Below are 20,246 nucleotides of genomic sequence, written 5' to 3'. Positions count from 1 at the left end.
GCCTGCGGCGTCGGGACTTCAACTAATCATCCCTCGGTGTCGGGGAAAAATCACTAAATTCCCCTCGCGCCATGCTAGAACTTATAAATATATTGACCGAGTAGATAAAAACATACAAAAAGATACGCTTCTAATATGAATGCAAAATCTTTAATACTAAACAAGATTATTTTGTCCAGTCTTTATTTTACAGTTTTCCCGCATATAATGCACTAAGGCTAAGTTCAAACGTCATCTTGTCCATAGTCTTTATTTTTCAGTTTTCCCGCATATAATGCACTAAGGCTAAGTTCAAACGTCATTTTGTCCATAGTTTTTATTTTACAGTTTTCCCGCATGTAATGCACTAAGGCTGAGTTCAAACGTCATTTACATGCATTTGCATTAAAAACGGCTCATGGTTAATACGACGATTGAACATAGCCTAAAGTTTCCGAAAATAATAATGAAAAAGTTACTTAGCATGAACACAAACTTTAATTTACGCAATCACTCTAATATAGATGGCAGTGCTTCTCTGGAACCCGGGGTACCTCCTAAAAGATATCTAATTGGGTGTGGTCGAAGAAATTTTTAACCCTAAAAGATAGCAGAATCGGGAAAAAAAACGCATAGTAATAGCAATTGTTCGAATTTTATACCCTAAGAGATGCCAAGATCGGAAAAATCCTCTGTCTACTTTTCTGGAAAGTCAACCCCCCCCTCCGGCTATGGAATTCTCCTGAACCTGTTCCACTCAATGATTCCATTCAATGGTCCATTTAATGAGTCGTTTTCGCACGACTGGAGTTCTAACTTTAGGTACGACCGTTTATTACTATCGCACTGTTGTACCCCATCAAAGCAATCATCCAACCAAAACAAAGTACATATACAAATGGATATTCTAAATAGCGTCCCGCTTTGGGGTATCCGCCTTATTAAGATAATAGTAATAAGCGTCTCTAATGATGATCTCTTTTAAAGGTTTTCTAATTTTCTTTTCTGTAAATTTTGTGTAAATCTTGCTGATGATCTCCAGCTTTATTGTCGTACATGCAGTATAATCTTGGGCTTCTGAAACAAATTGAATACAATGGCTCTATGCCTTGTTACCTTACAGACGAACTAAAGGTAACTCTCGGGTTTCGTTTGGTCCATTGACTTGTGACACATCTTACAGATGGCAGCCCTAGCATCGTTTCCGTACGTGCAGTGGTTGCAGGCGCGTGTACCAGGCTCAGGAAATTCCGCTTTACTTACCCCGCGCGTTGACGCGCAGGCGGAGCACACCAGATGATCGGCAGGGTTCCACAACGTGCATCGCTCACATGACCACGGCTCTAGCCCTTGCTTGTCTCCCACCAGTTCAAGGAAATGGTGCGCACCTTTATCATTTTCACAAAGATCCTTGTCAAAGAACTGCAGACATTGACGGCAACAAACCTTTAGGCACTTATCACACATAAGCTTGCCGGCTTCCAGGCTGCAAAATTCACACGCCGCGTTCGGGCTTTTGGTGCTTGGGTTGTGGTACATGGGGTCTGTCGAAAACTCGCGAGTTGGATTTCGTTTAGGGACGGCACTCTTGCTGGTGATTCCTGACTCGCTGTTAGAGTAGACCGCGGTGGGTATATCCCTATTAGGGCTTCCTGATTCATTAGGCAAGTATACAGCTAAAGGGATATCTCTGCTTGTACTTCGCGATTCCTTTGAGTAGACCGCGGTTGGTATATCCCTATTAGGGCTTCCTGATTCATTAGGCAAGTATACAGCTAAAGGGATATCTCTGCTTGTACTTCGCGATTCCTTTGAGTAGACCGCGGTTGGTATATCCCTATTAGAGCTTCCTGATTCATTAGGCAAGTATACAGCTAAAGTGATATCTTTGCTTGTACTTCGTGATTCCTTTGAGTAGACCGCGGTGGGTATATCCCTACTTGTACCCAAGGGAGTGGCAGTCGCGTCACGAGGCACGTGGCGTTCATCAAGGACTGCGACATTCCGACTCTGATCATACGTTACACTATTGTAAACATCCTTCTTCACAAATTGATGACGTGTTCTGGCTTCCGGACATGACAGGCCCTTGAAAATATTTGCGTGCTCTTCGCAAAACAACTTTGAACAATGCAGACATTCGCGAGAAGGGGGTTTCGAGCACAAAAAGCAAACACCATCCTTACCAGACGAGTGGACCTTTAATGACCGAGGGACAGCTGTGCTGACATCTGCGAGGTTTTTAGAAGAAACAACTACACTCTGGAGGGGCGGATAAGTATCTGATGTCACTTTGGGAGGAAGACGAGGGAACTCGTCGGCGATTTTTCTCGAGTGTGATAACGGATCAGACTTGACACGTGATAATTGTCCAGTACGATCGGATCTGAGAACTTCTGAAAAGCTCCTGGTCGACTGTGCTTGTTGTGGCTTTAATACGTAGGGATCAGACCAATGCCTTACGGTTGCATTTTGGCTCTGGTCTTGAACAACTGCCGGGACAGCTTTACCCGGGTAGAGCACCCCTCTTGATTGACCACCGAGGTTCATATCAGAAACACCATTCTCAATAACGACCCAATCATCGTGGACTTTCTGCTGCGGTGGAATGGAATCCTTTCCGAGTGAGTTAGAGTATTCAGGTGGCGGTAAACCTTTAGAGGGGGGTAAGATCTGCGCTGGCCCTCCATCCCATAGAGTCTCGTAATCAATATCGCTACCTTGGCCGCGCCATTCACTGCTACCGACAAAACGAGATACACCACCTGCCGAAGCTATCTTCTCAGACAACAATGTGTTATGATCTGCTGGACTTACTTCTCCGTAAAGTTCTTCATCGGTAATACTCTCAGTAAAGGTTTGGTAAATATGGTCATCATTAAAAGCGCCCCGGGTAGGTCCCATATCTGCAGGCATAGTGTACCTTTTTGGGGAACTGTCCCTACCGGGGACATTTGCTAGAGGATACGTCATTCTTTGTTTTTGGTTCAGAATACCCTCCTGGTTACTCCTGGTAGTGCGATATGCCGGCTCGCCAACAGATGCTTTGTAGAGCCTTTTATCATAACTTTCAGACCCTTTACTTTCTAGGCTACCACGCTCAGATCCGTTGAGATACTTGTCATACTTGTATACATTAGAATGATCGTAGCTCTGACTTCCGGTGATAATTATGTCACGCCCACTTCCATCTTTTGAAGTGGAATATTTGTCTGTGAGCTCCCTTGATTTCAGCCCTTCATTACCAACAGAATCTCTAATTTCGCGAGCATTTCGGACCATCTCGCTTTCTTTCTCATGGAGAGTACTGTGTGGCTTTTCGTACTGATTATGTGGCTCGCCCTCTGAAGGACCGCTTTTATCCACCATACCATCATGATCGAGTTTGATTCTCTTGGGCGGTAAAAGCGAGTACCTCTTTGCGATAGAACTCAACACTGTTTCCTTCCCACCAACATTACGCCAGCGCGCTTTGATGATACACATGAGCGTATTTTCAGAGTAGTCACATAGTTCATGAGCAATAGAGGACATGAATTTCATCTCCATGGAAGCGAGAAACAATTCAAAGGAAACCAAAGCGATTCGGTCGAGATCCAACGGTTCTTGGAGAACCATAACATCATTCCTCTTGGGTGTATACCCATAGAGGGCAAGGACATCAGTACCAAATGGTACGTGAGACTCGATACTGTGCTTGAAGAAACATGTGAAGAGCTATCAAGAAAAGGAGAAAACAAATTTAGTAAAATGGGCAATGTGATCAGGTTAATAAACCCGGTAAATCTGATGGAGTATGTGGAGTCTGTGGGTGACTTGGCCGGAGGTCCAGTAACTTCAATTGATAGGACTCCTAATAAACTATTTTGGCTTTAATAGTTGTCTTAGTAGATTACCGAGAACCCTATCCACGTGCTATGGTCAAGATTAAGACTAATAATTTAGATTAAAGAATCATGACTAACGAATATGCAAATTCTAGTCATAGGTTCCATTCAACAATTGAATTAGAATGCAACTAATGAAAAATTGGGTATCATTTTGGAAAACTCCTGCGAGATTGGTATTTCTAAAGTTATTCAAAGGCAGCTTTAATAATTGAGCTTGACATGTTTTTTTCTAAGGAACTCAAAGAAGCATAGATATTTGACTAAACATTACCTTGATGGTATAAAACTCACGCCTCCATGGTGTTCTCATGAGATTTTTGCCAAATTTCTCCAAGTTCTCAAACCCCAAGCTTATATCTTCAAAGGTATTTCCATCCGTATGTTCCACATATAATTTCAATGCTTCAAGAAACAAATGCATAAAATCTAGAAGAGAGAACTTCTCTGAAAATTTGTGGGTATTGAGATATGCTTTTGTATTCTCTTTAAACTGTAGGACATCACTGTTGTCATCAGTTGTATTCTTGTGCTTTTTATTTGCGGTGTACAGTGTCTTGTAGGTGTCAAACAGGATTAGACGATCTGGAACATTCTCCTTACAGTCCATCATGTATGGTGGGCACCCTGTGGTGAAAAGAAACAAGAATAAATAGAGTGAAGTACTGGGGTTCCCCTGTAAAAATATCAAGTTAATAATTTTAAAAGTTGTCAAGAAAATAGTATCACAACCCTACTTTGAAGTTAAGTGAATTCTTTCTTTTGGCAAAGCTTTTTTAATTAAACTAATAAGTTAACAAAAGCTGGCTACTATGCATAAAACATTTAAAAACCTTAAACCAGGTAGACAAGGGTTTTACAAGTGCATGTACTCTAAAAGATAGGAACCTTGTTATGTACTTGAAAGATACTGTATTTTTTAACAAGTATTTAAAACAGTGACACTGATAGGTATGCAAGGGATGGAGGAGCAAGGTTATGTTCAAGTAAAACCAGATACATTCTATAAAGTTGCTGAAATGTGTTCAATACCAGCAAAGAACTTTATGTGACCTTTCATGTTATATTACATAATTTAAGCTCCACTATACAGTTGGCTCTGCATATACTGTGGTGCATAAACTGAATCATAAAGCCGGGCTAATAAAATAATGTGGAACATTAACATAAAGTAACATTGGTAACGACTTTTGTGTAAGGAACACCTTTTTTTAGTTCCACTTTTTTTACTGAATGGCCACTGGGCACTGTGGTCATTACCTAGCTCTCACTGGGTAATAGACCAATTATTATTGTTAGGTTTAGGGGGCTAACCTTTGAAGAGAGATTTGGGACCTTTGGGTCTAAAAATATATTGCATTGTTGTTTAAGGGTGTACTGACATCTGTTGCTAAGGAAAATTGAATAAAGCATAAAAGCCTTTTAGAAAGTCTTTAGGGTCTGATATTTGCCAAGTTGACCACCACAGGTGTGCTGACTATTATGATGACGTTACCCCGTGACGTCATAATGTGACGCCATAGATACAGATAAAAGCAAATATTTCAAGTAAAATTGCTCGAAAACAAATACTGAATACGTTTTATGAGTCTTGAGGGATGGGTGCATTAAGCCAAGCATGTGTTTTAGAAATGATTGAGTAATTGTTTTTTTATGATTTTTCAAAGGTCCTGAAATTCAGATTATTTGATATAATTTTGGTTTTTGTTAGATTAACGCTAAATCTATGCTTGGCTATATAAAGGAGCATTTAATAAAAAGGATTACAGAAAGAATGTTGCGTTTTGAAATAACTTGGTGACAAAAAAGCTTTTTTTTAGAAAACGTAGAACCGGAAGTGAAACAAGGCCCGCGTGTGCTCATTCGGCCTGCTCAGACACACTGATATCTCATATTATGAAATTGAAATGAAGTTTAAAAACAAATTCCAATAGTGTTTCGTGGTATTTACACTTCAAAGGAACGATATCCGTCATGTCATAATGAAAATTAAAAAAGTATTTTAAAATTCTGATACAGCGCATGCTACTTTGAAATAAAATTTTCAGTGTGTGCGCAAGCGTTCGGTGTTTGCAGCGCGCGCAGGTAGTGAAAATTGAAAACTTTGGCTTCAAAAAGGTTGGCTTGACTAAATATTCGCTGAACCTTCGTTTTTACAAAATATTGGAAATATCCTCACCCGAAAAGGATGAGATCAACTTAAAGTCAATTTTTGGGAACTTGAAACGCATATTTTTATTTCTTTTACTTCAGTTAAGCTTGAAATGACGAATTCTGTGTTATGTATACGCGCGCGCTCAACGCCACCAGCGTAGCAACGTCGTTACTGAGCAACACTAATGTCAGTACACCCTTAAGAAGAATAAAGCCTCCGCTACATGGCAAAAAACTTCCTGTGAGCCAGTTACCATTTAAATAAAAACCTACAAAGCCACCTTCTTGATTAAGTAAAATAGTTGCCCCCTTAGTGGTATTTTTGTTTTAAGCATTCAGCTAGACTTCAAGATTGATTAAGATATGTAACGATGTAATGATATGAACGTATTTGAGATTATTTAGGTCTACTTCCGGTTTCGATATTGCCAGAACAAGTATCACTGACTCATCATTACACTTTATCCGCAAAACTTTTCGAAACTTTAATAAAATTGAATGTTATTTTAAAGCGTCGAATCATACTTTCATAATAGCTGTTTCTATGACTAGAAACACTTTTAACGGTAAGACACGAAACTTTGAAAAACGATAACTCTTTGCTTAGAAAACCACAGAAAAATCTAGATTCAGAATTATAAAGACAGCAGCAATACACGAAGACATATAAATAAAAAGGTAGAGTACGAAAAAAATGATCTTTTCTAAAACATTTTAAACTACAAGCAATTCATAAACTGAGTTCAAAGTGTAAACACAAAACACTTTCCTTGTACTGGAGGCAAAAACACGACATTACTCTACCACTAAAAATCTTCTTCTCTTACCTTTTCTTTATTCTTAGAAAAGTAAAATCAACACCATCGATGGTTGCTCAAAGTAGAGCATTTCTCGAAGACAAAGACCACACTGAGCAGGAAAATTCCACGTAAAACATCATTTCTTTGAACAACACTTTCACTTTCCCCTCACAAGGAAGGAACTATTACTTGTGTCAGGCGGAGTTGTATCCCGGATGAAGGCGGCATGGGATACCTGTGTGAAACTGCGAAAAACAGACTTTTAGTTAGAGTCATAGGGCTTCTTTGGTGATCGGTTAGCAGACTTATTAATCATCAGTAATGCCGTGGATTTTGTTTTTACCTTTTTTTATTTTAATTTTAGGAGGACATGAATATGTCAATTGAATATCCATATATACTTTTTGGGGAAAAGGATGGATTCTTCGCACTAGTTTAGTTCTAAAAGGCACGTACTAAATTCAGTACATTTTCTAAAAATCGCAAAGAATTATAATCCCTACTAGTTCAAGTAGGGATTATAGTGTTATTATGTATCTGGGATAAAAATTCGCTATTAAGAGCCCAATTTTTTTTGTGTGTCAGCGGCAAGCAACCCTGGGCCCTGTACCCTCTTGTACCTTGCACCCCGGGTGCGAGATTGCTCGTCCCTTTGGCACCTCTTCCACGTAAGCCAATTACGCTGGTAAAAACGCACAGGGAATTGACTGCGATATGTCATCGTAAGTAAATTAGTCATTAGGACAACAATCTATTATAATGATTTTAGTGGATCTTTCTACTTGTGGCGCATTGCGCTAAACTAACTTGCCATCAGAGCTTTGTTTTGTGCGTGACCTGTTGGTGGACTAACTTGAGCCAAATATATTCATATGTTGGTTTTCACGAAAAGATTCCTATGGATGTGTTTGAGGGTATAATTAATCTAGTTAAATTGAATTTAAGTTCCTGTCAGCAAAATAGGTGCTTTTTGAGTGGAACCGTAAACTGTTTCTTTCGTCTATATCATGGCTGTTTGTAACGCAAACTCAAACAAGAATCGAGGAGCTCTGGGAACGAGTACATCAATTGCTCACTACAAACGTCTTCGAATCGTGTTGACTTTATCATCATTCGTGTGTTATATTGGTGAGTCCAGGTTTATTCTACGGCCTACTGTGCTTTTTAGCTGGTAAATATATTTAGCTTGCGATTTTGACAACTTCAAAGATCTAAGGATCTAATAACTTCATTCAACACAAACTTCATTCAAAAGCCAAGGAGGCTAAAGTATAGTGGCTCCAAATGTAAGATCGGATTGGTTCCATCCCAGACCTGTAGCAGGCTTAAAATAATTGGGGGGGAGGGCTCAGAATACAGAAACATTAAAAAAATGTTGGGGGGACACAGACCCTACTGGTCTCCTTTCCTTATATATTTTTTAGATATTGGGGAAGGGGGATGGGGGACAAATGCCCCCAGTGCCCCACCCCCTGCAACAGCCCCTCAGTCCAGAAATCTCCAAGCTAGACACAGTGACTTATAGCATAATAAACATATATGTGTCACGAGAACATGTGTAGCAGTGTGAATCTGGTGTGAACCAGAGGCTCACAAGTTAAGTCAATCATCTGTATTATTTTAGTGTAACCGCTTGTTTGTTTTTTGAATATGCGCATACAGACAGGCCAATCATACCCTGGTTCCAGTGCCTTGAATGTCTCTCTATTTGGCCACTAAATAGAAAGACGTTTGAGGCTGTGGAACCAGGGTAGCCAATCAGCAGTAATTATGTTAGTTGCACTCGTGATTGATGTAAGGATGCATTGCTAGAATGGCTATAGTTAGTTAGCTGAGCCTGTGGTCTTGGCCGGTGGTTTCATGTCTGTTAGTCGTTCATGGTCCGTGCGCCATGGCCACCCCACATGCAATAAAGATTGTGGTGAACTCAAACCGGCTCCAATGCTCTTCTTCTTGTTATGGCGCATGCACAAATTAGGAGCTCAGCCGAAACTTTAACACAAAGTTTGAATCAGATTGGCAATCTGCATGTCTTAAAATAAACTGATTCACAAAAACCCAGTGACACCTGTATAATAGCAGAATGAGGGGAAGCTGATTTACCTCAACACTTATAAGCCCCTATGTGAAATGTCCCATATTTGTTAAATTAACAATTTTCTTCAAAATTTGAAAACTCATCTCAAAGTATGATTGAATCACATATCCAACTCACAGGATAACATGGTGCAGAGCATTTAATAATATTCATAACTTATAATATGTATTTACAGGATATTACTACCCATGATGCATTGCAGGCATGGCATTTAGAAATAAAGACCACTATTATGTAAACCAGTAAGCTATAAAGCTTACTAGAAACTTGGTTATATTTGAAGGTGTAAATTTGTTTAAAAATAAATGTATAGATAAATTTAAGTGTTTTACATGTTACTGCATCTATTCAACTGCAAGGCATCTAGCTAGGGTTACACTTGTAACAGAAAAACATATTGTTTTCTTATTGAAGATTAGCTAGATCTACCCTCTTTGCTGCCCCTAAATTCTAGCATGACACCCCCAGTTGCTCCATTATATTATATCATATGACCTCTATATGTAGACAGTGGGTCCAGACTGCTTATGAAATATCTAATTGTTTAATTTTGGATCCTTTCTGGGATAACACATTCCATTCAAATGCATGTTCAGGGAGGGATTGTCCCACAAAATAAGTAAGATCTCATGATTATTAGAATATACAAATAAAAAGAAATGATTATATTGACTAAATATACCATGCACAAATCTATGCACCATTTTCCAATCATTTTATCCTGGTTGCTTAAGGTTCTCCCTGGGGGGGTAGGCTCCAATACCTATACAATACCCCTCCCCTTTATGCTCTAGTTAAATGAGGACACACACAAAACCATTTCTATCAGCTAATCCAAGCGAGTAACTAAAATACTTTTTATAAAATCTCATCAATGAAATACAAGACTTTGATTGTGGATTTGTTTTCCCGCACACTACTATTTTATTTCGAATGTAAACAATAACAAAGTAATGGCTGATTGACCTTCTTTAAAATCTGGGCGACATTGCAGGTCCTGTTTCCAACGTGGTCCCAACACCCTGTCAGTGTCGGTCAGCCTGTTCGCAACCAATCGCAAACGATTGTGCGAGAGACTGAGAAAGAATGATAAAGTCGCCAAGGGTGCCATGGTGTTGCTGCAGGGAGGAGAAGAGGAAAGACGCTACTGTACTGATACAGACATCCTATTTAGACAGGTCAGGGACACATTACTGTAAAGATGTCCTTAGTCAGCTCAGGGCACAGGAAGCCCAAGCTCACAGTTAGTGTTTTTTTTTTTTGGCTTTGTGAGAAATTCTTAATAAAAGCACACGAAATAGTATACTATGTTGAGTGAAGTAGGGGTGACCGAATTTTATGAAACTTCACAGGGGTAATTTAAATGATCACTTCTAACCGCTCGGTGAGTTTTGTGTGTTTTTATTAAGAATTTCTCACAAAACCCAATGAAAACCACTAACTGTGAGCTTGGCTTCCCTCAGTCAAGAGGTGCAGAGGGAAAAAAATTGTGAAAATGTACTATAGCTCGCGAGGTGCCCATAACCAAATATGGCGCGACGAACCATGTATGGATGCTATGATTGACAAGCTCGCGCAATCTAAAAATAGCTTTCTTGGATTTTATCATGGGCCACGGGGATTCGTTCTCTTATATCATGGTCTCTTGGTTTTAATTAAAGGTCAGGAACACACTACTGTACAGACACATGCGTGTTAAACAGGTCACGGACACACTTGTACAGACCACATGCATCTTAATTAAACAGGTCACGGACACACTACTGTACATACAACACATGCGTTTTATTTAAAAATGTTAGGGACATACTTTTTTTTTGCTATGTTTACCCGGTGTTTTCGTTATGCGCCGCGGCATAGCGAAAACACGCCAAAAAACGCCAGGTAAATGCCAGCACGCCGGCTAACCCTGGGTAGGAGTCTAGTACAGACTTACATCTTTGTGACTTTTTCTTGAAGGCTGATAAACCCTGCACTTATTTCAGGAGTCGTTTTTTCACTGGGCATTCGGCGTACTTGAGCCAGAATGCTTTGGTGCTATTGAGGTTGATACTGGCAAAAGCATCCTGTTCTTCCCAAAGCTGCCCGAGGACTATGCCATCTGGTTGGGCAAGTAAGTGACGATAACTATTTTATTCCCGCGAGGCGAGATGAAAAATAATGTATGGTGAAGTATTTGGGATGTGATGGGGTCGGTAGGTGGTGATTAAAGAATTTCAGCAAGTGAGAACTGATGAGTATTTTAACAGGATCTACCCTAAAGAACATTTCAAAACGAAGTACGAAGTTGATGAAGTCTTCTTTGTTCACGAGGTACGTACAGTTTTGGTATTCGATCATTAATAATGGATGAATATTATTTCTACCACATTTGTGACATGCCTATTTTAACGCCAGATATCCGAGGTACTGCAATCTAAAGCTGCTTCTGTCCTTCTTACGTTGGTAAGTTTACCAGTCGTTTAACCAAAGTATATCGGACGTTCATTTTTTTTATTCTTTTACCCACAGAAAGGACTCAACACTGACTCTGGGAAAACTAGTAGACAGGCAACATTTCCTGGCATTAGCGAGTAGGTCGAGAGTAGATTTTTGTTTACCATTGGTTCATTAAGATACCTTGATTGCTATCATTTTTTATTTTAGTTTTAAGGTAGACAACACTGTACTACATCGGGAGATGGTGGAATGGTGAGTGCCCATTGAGCTCGGAGAATATATGTTGTCCTACGCCCCGTGCAAACAGCTCCAGCATCGAGAAAAAGCTCACCCAGCAATGTTTGCTTGTGTTTAAACACCTTGTCTGGGAGGTGCTGGGTTGTGGTGGCGGATGTTGGAAAAGTTATTTTGGTCTGTTTGCACGAAGCTTAATAAGAGAAGGGTTAGCGACGGGTAAATTCGAGACTTGCCGAGGCGCCGAAACCCGCGTTTTAGAATCCGATCCCGAGACTTTTGTCAAATTCCGACCTCTTAACAACCGAGCCCGAGCCTCTATTTTCGAGCTTGATAACTTGCACTAGGTATGTCATAATCATCAGTTGAAAAAAGAATAAGCAGAGACTAGCTAAAGCTTCTGTTTAGAGCGGAAAGGTTCGAAAAAGAAAGGAAAAACCCGTAAAATGGTAACAACATTAAACAGATCCGAGACCGTTGTAGAAAACAACGTGGCTCTGAAACCCCTAAAATTGTGAAAAAAAAAAAACGAGACTTATTAAGAATTTCTCACAAAACCCAATGACTTGCATAAAAAGCGCCGAGATTCGTAGATTTTGCAATTTTTTGCGAGACTTTCGAAATTTCGACAGTTCGAGGCACCCATCGCTACCCTTAAGAGATAGGACCTTAATCTTAACTTTCCCCGTGGCTAGAGTGCAATGGACTTAGAAAGGTTCTTACTTGTACAGCCGTCTACGAAAGACTCCACAAGAATTAGAGGTTCTGCGTTATGTTAGTCGCGTGAGCAGCGAGGCACATAAACAAGTGATGATGCGAGTAAGGCCAGGGATGATGCAGTACGAGACAGAGAGGTGGGTAAAGACTCCAGTCATCAAAAAGCAAATTCTTCTTACTTGATCAACAGCATACATTGTCACGTGAACTGGGGCCGGTTCCTGTAAAGCCGATTAGCGCTAACCCAGGGTTAAATTTGCCCCAACCCACGATTAGGATTTTATCCCCGGATTAGTTCTGTTCCCCAGACGCTGGTTAGCACTAACTCTGGTTAGTTTGGAGGTAAAATCTAACCCTGCTCGTGAGGTGGGTTAACTCGCTAACCTTTTAGTTGGCGTAACACATGCCTCAGGTTACATAAAAACAATGTCCTAACATTTCGATTTTTGTGCGACCTTCGTTGCGATGGTGACTCGAAAATTGTGCTAACAAGCAGAAAGTTACATGAAATTTATACTTGAAATGAATCTGTCTCGCTAATGTCACGCACCAACTCGAATCCTGCAAATGACATTTTTGTTGGCAATGAAATGGAGGTAATTACAGGTGATGTAGAGGTGTTTTGGGGCTTCTCTGAAAAAATATAACCACCAAAGATAGATTCTCTATTGATCTACTGGGTATCCTGTGTGAATTTTACTCATCAAACCAGTTTATTTTCACTCGCTTAATATAGAGTTAGTAAATTGGGGGATGCTTGGCTTTCGGGAACGGTGAGTTATCTGTAGGTTATCTAACCTACGATTGGCGAATCTTAACCTAGGATTAGGCGCTGATCTAGGGTTAAGGTAATCGGCCTTTCAGGGACCCCTGGTATGTAAAAGAGTTTTTAGTTGTCAATAATAGAAACGAACTGTGGCCTCGAGGGAACAGTGTTTCGCCCCATAATCATCTGGTAAATATTTATGTGAAATAAAGAAACATAAATATGTTATTAGGGTGTACTGGGAAAACTCTTAGGCTTACGTAAGCATTAATCTCTATACTTTTTTTTGGATTTAGAAGGACACAAAAACATACATAGCAATCTGTGTGTTTTTTTTTTGTCTGTGTGTGTAGAATGGGATATATCCATAAGCTTTTTGGAGGGGGTGGGGAGTGTTGTGTGCATGCCTACGTGTATGCAGATATTTTTCATATCAATCAATGGCTGTCGTTTTTCTAAATGGTCTAAAGGAGCCTGGAGCGAGCGAGCGGGATACCTGTGATATTCTAAAACGTTAGGGACTAGACTCTATTTCCAAGATGGCTGCCAGCAAAATCGTAGTAAACACGAATTCCTGCAAGTTTACGTGGAAAATATCGACTTACAAAGTTCTAGAGCGATTAAAAAAAAAAACAACGAAAAAATGATTGAAGCGGACTCCCAAATATGGTATGTAATGCCTAATAAGGAAATGACTGAGCGAAATAGAAAAACGACAGTTTTTAAAACAAGATTGACTGATATGCCGAATTTTTCTGTCGTGCATTTTCTCTCTCTCTGAAGCTGTATGGTTTTAAGGCACTTGGCCACCCTCCTCTTTCCCCTTAAATCAGGGACGGATCTAGCTTTTCGGGGGGTTTGGCTCAGTGACAAAGGGCAGAGGGGGTAATTTTTGTTGTTACATATGGCTTTTTGGCATCCTAAAGGGGGGGTTACCCCCTTAACCCTACCGCTACATCCGTTTCTGTAAATATCTAATAGCTCGTCTGTTTGCTTCAAGTCTGTTCTATCACTACTGCTACTCGAGAGGGGGATGCCGTTACCTCGCCTACTACTGTATCGCGGCCACGTGAGTACTCAATGGCTATCTTTCTAACGATATATTGAATAGTGCATTGCCATGATTGTGTTTATTACTTTTAGAGGCGCTAGCACTGCCCTGTTGCATCACGGTCATGCAGGCGCTCCTAATGACGTCATGATTCAAGATGGAGACATGTGGTAAGTTCTCTTATACTATTATATAATTAAATAGTTTTGAATCAGTAGTAGGAGGGCTCTTTAAGGGTGTTGGGACATTTCTAGTTACTAAGCGATTCGGTTGTTAGGCGCGCGCGATCATCCGGGAATTCATACTTTTAGGCAGAACATTACGAATTTGGAATTCAGTCCTATCTTGTCGTTATCTTTTATATGTTAGTCATTTCGGATGATATTTTGGGGCAGAAAATAAAAACCGTCGCTTGTGCTTATAATAATAATAATGATATAGTATATATAATGATAGTGATAGTGATAGTGATAGTGATAGTGATAGTGATAGTGATAGTGATAGTGATAGTGATAGTGGTAGTGGTAGTGGTATAGTGGTAGTGATAGTTTTAGTGGTGGTGATAGTGATAGTGATAGTGATAGTGATAGTGGTAGTGGTAGTGGTAGTGGTAGTGGTAGTGGTAGTGGTAGTGGTAGTGGTAGTGATAGTGGTAGTGGTAGTGGTAGTGATAGTGGTATAGTGATAGTGATAGTGATAGTGATAGTGGTAGTGATAGTGGTAGTGGTATATTGGTAGTGATAGTGGTAGTGGTAGTGGTAGTGGTATAGTGGTAGTGGTAGTGATAGTGATAGTGGTAGTGGTAGTGGCAGTGGCAGTGGCAGTGACAGTGGTGGTGGCGGCGGTGGTGGTGGCGGTAGCGGTAGCGGTAGCGGTAGCGGTAGCGGTAGCGGTAGCGGTAGCGGTAGCGGTAGCGGTAGCGGTAGCGGTAGTGGTAGTGATAGTGATAGTGGTAGTGGTAGTGGTAGTAGTAGTGATACTGATAGTGATAGTGATAGTGATAGTGATAGTGATAGTGATAGTGGTAGTAGTAGTGATAGTGATAGTGATAGTGATAGTGATAGTGATAGTGATAGTGGTAGTGATAGTAGTAGTGATAATGATAGTGATAGTGATAGTGATAGTGATAGTGATAGTGATAGTGATAGTGATAGTGATAGTGATAGTGATAGTGATAGTGATAGTGATAGTGATAGTGATAGTGATAGTGATAGTGATAGTGATAGTGATAGTGATAGTGATAGTGATAGTGATAGTGATAGTGATAGTGATAGTGATAGTGATAGTGGTATAGTGGTAGTGGTAGTGGTAGTGGTAGTGGTAGTGATAGTGATAGTGGTAGTGGTAGTGGTAGTGGTATAGTGGTAGTGGTAGTGGTAGTGGTAGTGTTAGTGGTAGTGGTATAGTGGTAGTGGTAGTGATAGTGGTAGTGGTAGTGGTATAGTGGTAGTGGTAGTGGTAGTGGTAGTGGTATAGTGATAGTGCTAGTGATAGTGGTAGTGGTAGTGGTATAGTGGTAGTGATCGTGGTAGTGATAGTGATAGTGGTAGTGATGGTGGTAGTGGTAGTGGTAGTGGTACTGGTAGTGGTAGTCTTAGTGGTAGTGATAGTGGTAGTGATAGTGGTAGTGGTAATAATAATAATGATGATGACGATGACGATGATGATAATAATAATACAAAACAAATTTGCAATAGCCAAAATTCAAAATCCTTGTCTTGTTTGGGAAGCGCGTAGTCTGTCTAACCAAACGCTATTCAATGTTTTCAGTATGTTCGACATGGGCGCTGAGTATTATTGCTATGGCTCGGATGTCACGTGCTCATATCCAGCCAATGGCAAATTCACGGACAAACAGAAGTTGATCTACAACATTGTTTTCAAGTCTTCTCGAGCTGTCATGGCGCATGTCAAACCAGGTACTGTATTGTTTAAGAAAATGGGGGGTATTAAGGAGCTGCTCTTTGATCTCTGATGTATTACAGGTGTATCTTGGACACACATGCACTGTTTGTTATCGTGGAAGAGCTGAAGGCCGCGGGGTACTGGGGACTATCGGAGATGCGATCTCTGATGATCCCTTATTTATTGCAGGTGTAACGTGGACAGACATGCACTGTTTAGCAATGAGAGTTATCGTGGAAGAGCTAAAGGCCGTGGGTTTCTTGCAGGGGGATATTGAAGAGCTTATCTCCCATGGCGTCGGATACCTATTTATGCCGCACGGAGTCGGGCATTGTCTTGGTGTAGATGTACACGACGTTGGGGGATTTCCAGAGGTTTGTTTACCCGGGAAGGGGGGGAGGGTTGTCGGCAAAATCAATTTTAACCATTAGTGTTGTTGGTGTGGTCAACAGATGGTTTGTACCCGTAACAGATAGCATATTGGTTCTGGTCGGAGGAATTTCCGTTAAACACCCCCTTAGGAAAAGTATTTGGTCGACATTTTATACTCTAAAAGATATGACCGATGACCCCCGTCTACTTTTCTTGAGAGTCCCCCGGGTATGTTTACTACCGGCTGCGTTTTTGTTCTATGTGAAGTTTTGCTCCGACCCGATGAATGTAGACATGTAGGTATATCTAATCGATCACATAGGCTTACATAAGTAAAACCATGATCACCTCGGATTCTTTTGATTTTAAGGGACGATTACTAGCGAAATTCCCTCGAAAACAATAATGATTCTTAAATTTTCTCATGCATTAATGATGAGGGAGATTTAGTTTCTAAATTTCCTAAATTTAATCACTAAATTCCCCTCGTGCCATGCTAGAACTTATAATAACGTGCTTGATTTGTGGTGGTGTTAAACTAGAAATCATCTACTTCCGTTTGCCGCCCGTCGTCAAAATGAAATATCTTTGCTCGAAAAGCCTGGATCCGACGTGACAATGTTGTGTTGATTTCATTCAGGCGCGTACACAGCGGGGTGCGTAGGGTGCGCCCCCCCCCCCCCCCTGGTGGCCAAAAAGTGGGTCATGTCTTATTAAGGAATCTTCAAATACTATGCTATGATACCTATGACTGCGCACCCCCTCCCCCTACAGGCAATCATGGGTACGCGCCTGTCATTTTGAAAATAAAGATTTTGAAATTTTTGGAAAATGTCATTATCCATGTATCGTTCTATGAAGGATGCATTCTTTGCGTTACTCACGCTTTGAAACCTTAAGGGAGCCGTGCGGAGTAGTACTCCAGGCTTGGACAAGCTGAGATGTGTCCGCGTGCTGGAGGAAAACATGGTGCTGACAATAGAGCCGGGGATCTACTTCAATGGATCGGTAAATACAGCCCAGTCCCACGCGATCTTAAGCGAGTTTTTTCATCGGGCTTCCTGTGGTTGGGAAGAGCTGTGACGTCACAGAAAAAGGTTCCTAGACCCCACGCTGCCTCAAGCACAGGAAACCCGTATCAGGGGCTCATAAGTAGGGGCAATCAACTTCCCCACATTCTGGTACTATATAGGTGTCACGGCGTTTCATCAGATACGACCTTTGTGTTAACGTTTGGCTGAGCTAAACTGCAAGCGTAGTCTTAGACAAAGAGCTATGTTTTCTCTTCGGTACTTCTTTGACTTTCGTTTCTCTCTTCTTCAATATGAATCCAACAACGAATTTGAATTCTGGCTTGCAATTCTTTTGCCGAACAAACAAAACCGACGGATGATGAATAAAAAAAGTTATTTCTAACTGAAATTTGCGCGTGCTGCCTCACGTCACTCGCGCGCGCAACCAACGTAAACGTAGCTTATTGGCCCGTTCGTGCGCGCGCGTCTAAAAATAGCCTGATCCTAGGAAACGCCGTGACACTTAAGGCCCTGTCACACGTAGATTTTTCGGCTGCAACTTGTCTCGCAAAAAAAATTGTTGCAGGTAGCACGCGCCCTGTCACACGTGAAGTTTTTCCTGCGACTTGAAACAATTTGTTGCAGAAAGTAGAAGAGCGTTCTACTTTTCGTGCGACTTTGAGAAATGCAAAACAAGTTGCAAAGGGCCGGGGTGTCACACGCAAAAAAATGCGCGTGCGACCTGCAACATTTCTTTTGCTAGACAGGTCGCAAGAGAAAAAACGTACGTGTGACAGGGCCCTTAGGCGCCGTTCACACTAACACGGATCCGTTTGAATCCGTATACTTTTTGATACGTTTAGGCCTTCCGTCCACACTAACACGCGCGCTGGATCCAGCACATCCAAATACTTTTGAAAACGATGTCGAAATTGAATCAAAATTAATCCGTATACGTCCGTAGTGTGGACGGTCGAATCCGTATCAAAATGGAAACGATGGCGTCATATCGCAGGCGCGCGCTGCTTTGAGCATGCGCATATCATAAAAATGACGTCACCCTGTACCTTTCAGCGTTTTGAGCGTTTGAATCCGTGTTAGTGTGGACGGCTGGATCCAGGCGAACACGATGCGAAAACGATAGTGTGGACGCAAATCAAGTGATGCGTTTTCGGCGAAACGAATCCGGATACATTTGAATCCGTGTTAGTGTGGACGACCTCTTATATAATACAGATGATTGCCCCTACTTATGAGCCCCTGCCCGTATTTAGGTCCGTATTGAAGTATTCATATGAAAGAGCCACCTTACGTAACTTTTAAGTGCGAATAAGCGCGCAACAAAAAGAAACGAAATAAGGCAAGTATTGTAAAAATTAAATGATCGTAAAGGTTTTATGTAGATTGCCCATTGTACCATCCATCCGTCTGACCTCGATTGCAACACTTCTTTCAGATTTTAGAACCCGCATTGAAGAATCCTGAAATATCACGTTTCCTCAACCGTGCCATGATCGAAGATTTCCTTGACTTCGGCGGGGTAAGTCTACAGTGTGCAGTGGATTGTAAGTCCGGCTTGTAGTGTATTTTAACGGCCGAAAGTCCACTTTCGGTTCTAAATAGACGTGCTATTTGTAGACAAGACTCGTTCTTTCGGAGTTGGTTAGATTTTTATCAGATAACTCGCTCCCTCCCTTCCCCCCTCCCCCCGGGAAAAATTACGTCCATTTTTTCGGATTTCGCACCCCCCCAAGAAAAATCCTGGGTATGGGCCTGTTAGGGACGGTGGTTCAATAGGGTAGGGGGAACCCGCGTTTGACAAAGGGTACTGCTTAAAATGATTGCAAACAGTTAAAAAATTAGGTACAATCATAATTTTAATGTTTCGCCCCGTTGTTCAGCTACGTTTTGCAGATGATATCGTGGTGACGTCAGATGGGATGGAGCTGATGTCAGGTGTCCCGAGAACAGTTGAAGAGATCGAGGCTTTAATGGCAAAGGGGCGGAGCCTACCCGACCAGTTCCCAGACCCTGAGGAACCTTAACCCTATTAGTGCCCTATTAGATAAAAATGTGAAAAATCAAGATTTGAAAATGCGCACTTTTGCATGCGACGCATGCGACTTTTGCAAATTTTCGCGTTTTAATCTAAATTTTGAACTAACATTTATTTCTGCAGTTGTTTTAATAGAAGTTTTAAAAGGTAAAGCTTGTATTTTCTATACAGGGAACATACAAAACCTACAGAATGTTAACAACAGTTATTCAAAAGCTCTCTCCATTCGATATTTTGACAATTTCATGTAATAAGGTACGCAACGGTCAATAGGAAACTGTCACCTTTTTTAATTGATTTGCAATATAAAGAAACTATTTTTCTCGACATACACAATAAGTGACTGCAAACAGTCAAAAACTTTTGTTTGCGATGCAAACTAAAATAAACCTGAATGTGGCCTCATAGACTTGCATGTGAAAAAAAAAAACTTATAAAAATAAACTTCTTTTACTTTTTCATATTCGTAGTTTTGTCGCCAGCGTTCCATGCTCGGTGATTCAGCGGTCTTTTCAGGCGCCCCTGAATGCAAAAGCAAGAAGGCGCTGCATCCTTCCCAGCATGCCCGACACCCTGCCCTCGGCGATTGTCATGGACTCGTACCTAGTCCATATTTGCTATTGCGCGGACTTCCACAGGAATCCTGAAGCGGAGACTGAAAGAATTCCGACCTCTGAAAACCGCATCCTAAAAATCATGCACAATTAGAATCAAAAAGCCCAAACTGTCGTGATCTAGTACCAGAACAATGAATACAATACTGCAAACTGCCCTG

The 20,246-nt window shown here is 41.0% G+C and overlaps 2 protein-coding genes across 2 annotated transcripts; one reads left to right on the top strand and one right to left on the bottom strand.

Annotated features, from left to right (window-relative positions):
• Positions 1-131: 131 nt before the first annotated feature.
• LOC5500686 lies at positions 132-7,033 on the bottom strand. Its single transcript, XM_048720909.1, has 3 exons — positions 6,848-7,033; positions 4,141-4,493; positions 132-3,696 (listed from the first exon to the last, which is right to left on the bottom strand). Exons 2-3 carry the CDS (start codon positions 4,477-4,479, stop codon positions 1,108-1,110), a joined length of 2,928 nt encoding a protein of 975 aa, XP_048576866.1. The 5' UTR covers positions 4,480-4,493; positions 6,848-7,033; the 3' UTR covers positions 132-1,107.
• Positions 7,034-7,398: 365 nt separating this feature from the next.
• LOC5500142 (xaa-Pro dipeptidase) lies at positions 7,399-19,932 on the top strand. The gene is made up of 15 exons (XM_048721071.1): positions 7,399-7,542; positions 9,913-10,096; positions 10,904-11,031; positions 11,168-11,231; positions 11,316-11,363; positions 11,430-11,491; positions 11,565-11,609; positions 12,323-12,445; positions 14,075-14,143; positions 14,218-14,295; positions 15,896-16,044; positions 16,220-16,404; positions 17,303-17,410; positions 18,872-18,955; positions 19,317-19,932. The coding sequence occupies exons 1-15, from the start codon at positions 7,535-7,537 to the stop codon at positions 19,458-19,460; spliced, it is 1,479 nt and encodes a 492-aa protein (XP_048577028.1). The 5' UTR covers positions 7,399-7,534; the 3' UTR covers positions 19,461-19,932.
• The last annotated feature ends 314 nt before the right edge of the window (positions 19,933-20,246 follow it).

Source organism: Nematostella vectensis, chromosome 13, assembly GCF_932526225.1.
Source record: "Nematostella vectensis chromosome 13, jaNemVect1.1, whole genome shotgun sequence".
In the NCBI taxonomy this organism is placed as follows: Eukaryota; Metazoa; Cnidaria; class Anthozoa; order Actiniaria; family Edwardsiidae; genus Nematostella; species Nematostella vectensis.
This window is presented reverse-complemented; position numbering and strand designations above follow the sequence as displayed.

Coding starts and splice junctions, on each gene's coding strand:
- LOC5500142 (XM_048721071.1), top strand. Junction 10,097..10,903: donor CAGACATCCTATTTAGACAG/GTCAGGGACACA, acceptor CACTTATTTCAG/GAGTCGTTTTTTCACTGGGC. Junction 18,956..19,316: donor ATTTCCTTGACTTCGGCGGG/GTAAGTCTACAG, acceptor CCCGTTGTTCAG/CTACGTTTTGCAGATGATAT.
- LOC5500686 (XM_048720909.1), bottom strand. CDS start 4,479: ATGATGGACTGTAAGGAGAATGTTCCAGATCGTCTAATCCTGTTTGAC. Junction 3,697..4,140: donor GTGAGTTTTATACCATCAAG/GTAATGTTTAGT, acceptor TTTTCTTGATAG/CTCTTCACATGTTTCTTCAA.